This window comes from Pygoscelis adeliae, unplaced genomic scaffold (genome assembly GCF_000699105.1).
Source record: "Pygoscelis adeliae isolate BGI_AS28 unplaced genomic scaffold, ASM69910v1 Scaffold290, whole genome shotgun sequence".
NCBI lineage: Eukaryota > Metazoa > Chordata > Aves > Sphenisciformes > Spheniscidae > Pygoscelis > Pygoscelis adeliae.
In genome coordinates, this window is record NW_008823965.1 from 399,039 (window position 1) to 401,106 (window position 2,068).

At 43.1% G+C, this 2,068-nt stretch overlaps 1 protein-coding gene across 1 annotated transcript in view; it reads right to left on the reverse strand.

Annotated features, from left to right (window-relative positions):
* Positions 1 to 847: 847 nt before the first annotated feature.
* The window catches only part of SKA2 (spindle and kinetochore associated complex subunit 2), a 6,870-nt gene continuing 5,649 nt past the window's right edge, over positions 848 to 2,068 (reverse strand). Inside the window, exon 5 of the mRNA XM_009323827.1 lies at positions 848 to 1,325. Coding sequence (XP_009322102.1) covers positions 1,315 to 1,325 — 11 coding nt within the window. The 3' untranslated portion in view covers positions 848 to 1,314. The remainder of the gene's footprint in view (positions 1,326 to 2,068) is intronic.

Consider the following 2,068-nt stretch of genomic DNA (forward strand, 5'->3'; position numbering starts at 1 on the left):
CGAACTACACCCGGCACCACCTTCGATGCAGTTGTTTTCCCACTAACAGGTATCTTTAACTATTTTAGCCAGATTTCACTAATAAATTAAATCTTGAACACTTGTGAAGGTAGTGAGAGTAAGGATCGAGCCCTGTATGGAAAATGCATCAACATGATTAAGTCCGAGTGCTTAACTATTAAAGCAGTTTGTGAAGCGATGGCAACCTTGCTAGGTAAAAGGGCACGCTCGGCAGCAGACATCATAAACTCAAGTTGTCCCTGTCCTTTCCTCCCCTTTCTTCTTCAATATACAACCTGTTCCTCTTCCCAGCAAACTCTAAATAGACCAACCCGTTCGTTGGTGGGTGCAGAAATCGGCCTTTCCCTTCCTAAGGGCACTAGTTTGAATTTCTCTCCTTTGACAGCCATCATTTTTCACGAAAACTGTAGGAACTTAGTAAACTTCAGATATCTTACTCTCTCAAATTAGGCTGAAATAAACACATTAAACATAAGAAAAAAAAAAATCCCTTTTTTTTATGGTGAGGGTGGTCAAACGCTGCAACATGTTGCCCAGAGAGGTTGTAAGTCTTCATCCCTGGCATTTTTCAAGACACTGCCCAGAGCAACCTGCCGTAGTCGGCCCTGCTCCGAGCAGGGGGTTGAACCGACGATCTCCAGAGGTCCCTTCCAACCTCAGCTATTCTGCGAGTCCGCAGTTTTGCCGGACTGTGAAAAAAACCAAGGCAGTTCACATCAAAGGAAAATTTAAAAGGGTCAGGGACCAGGTTCAGGGGTTAGGACAGGGCTCAGGGACAGGAGTCACGTAAACAAAAGCGTAATGAATCTATGGCCTCGTCTCCTTAGCTTTCATCATTTATTCAGGAATGTAAGTACAATTAAGTGGCTTGTGTTATTTGTCTTAAAAACCCACTCAGGAATGTAAGCAAGAATATGGAAGTGTCACATGGCTAACGAGACTCTTCAAAAATGCATTGACTATAGTCCTGTAAATATCCAAGATAAAATACCAACCTCAATGTTTTTTAAGTCTCTGATTTTAAGTACTATCACTAGAATTTGTATACAGAAACATTAACAGCTTTCCCACAGTGTACTTATAACTCGTAGACACCAGAGAAATACGTGCCCGTCAGTAACCCAGGAGCTATGACCAAGATGCTTGTGTGTCAAATGAGAATGGACTGAGCTTTCATTTACACAACTAATTTAACATTTCCTTGTTTGTCAAGTTCCACAATAGCAAGTTCTTTCAAGATTCGTATTCTTGAGTCAGTGGCTTTCAAAGTCATCTTGTACATCTGCGAAACGCTCAATGCTGCTCTGTAAGACAAAAGCGAACTATTTAGCAAAACGGTATCAAACATCAGGTCTGGCAGAGAAAGGCCAAAACGCGCATACGGTTTAAGGAATGATTTTTGCGAGTGCTCTGTAATTCTCATGCTTGTTCAAGTTGCCACCAACTTTTCTGTGCTACTTCAAATTGAGACCAGTCATTTGCTAATCCAACCTTAGGGTTAAAGAGACACAATTCCCGAGTCAAAAACTTCCGCATTTTTAATATCAGCCTGCAAGAAATGCGCAGCGCACATCCCAGACAGGGGTCAGGGCTCGGGGAGGCCGGAGGGGTTGGTGTGGGGAGGGCAGGGTTCAGGGGTCACGGTTTAGCATCAGGGCTTTGCTTTTCTGGTCTGGATGCAGATTGCAAAAGCTAAAAGGGTTTGGTGGTATGACTGTGTCAGCAAAACTTTCCTGAATAGACCCAGTTTTGAACATCTGTACAGTGAAACCGAAGTGAACAAATCTGTTTCTGAAGAACCTGACATTCAGTTTTGAAAATTATCAAATCATACAAGCCATTTTTATACAAATTAATTTAGAGGGTTTTGTATGATGGCCTAATGCTTTGGGGTATGTGCCTAACCGAGAAGAGTGTAGGGGAGTAAAATCAAATTATGAAGTTGTAATATAGCAGCGAATGGTTAACTAGCTGTCGTGGTTTAACCTCAGCCGGCAACTGAGCCCCACACAGCCATTTGCTCACTCCCCCCCCCCCGGGGGGCTGG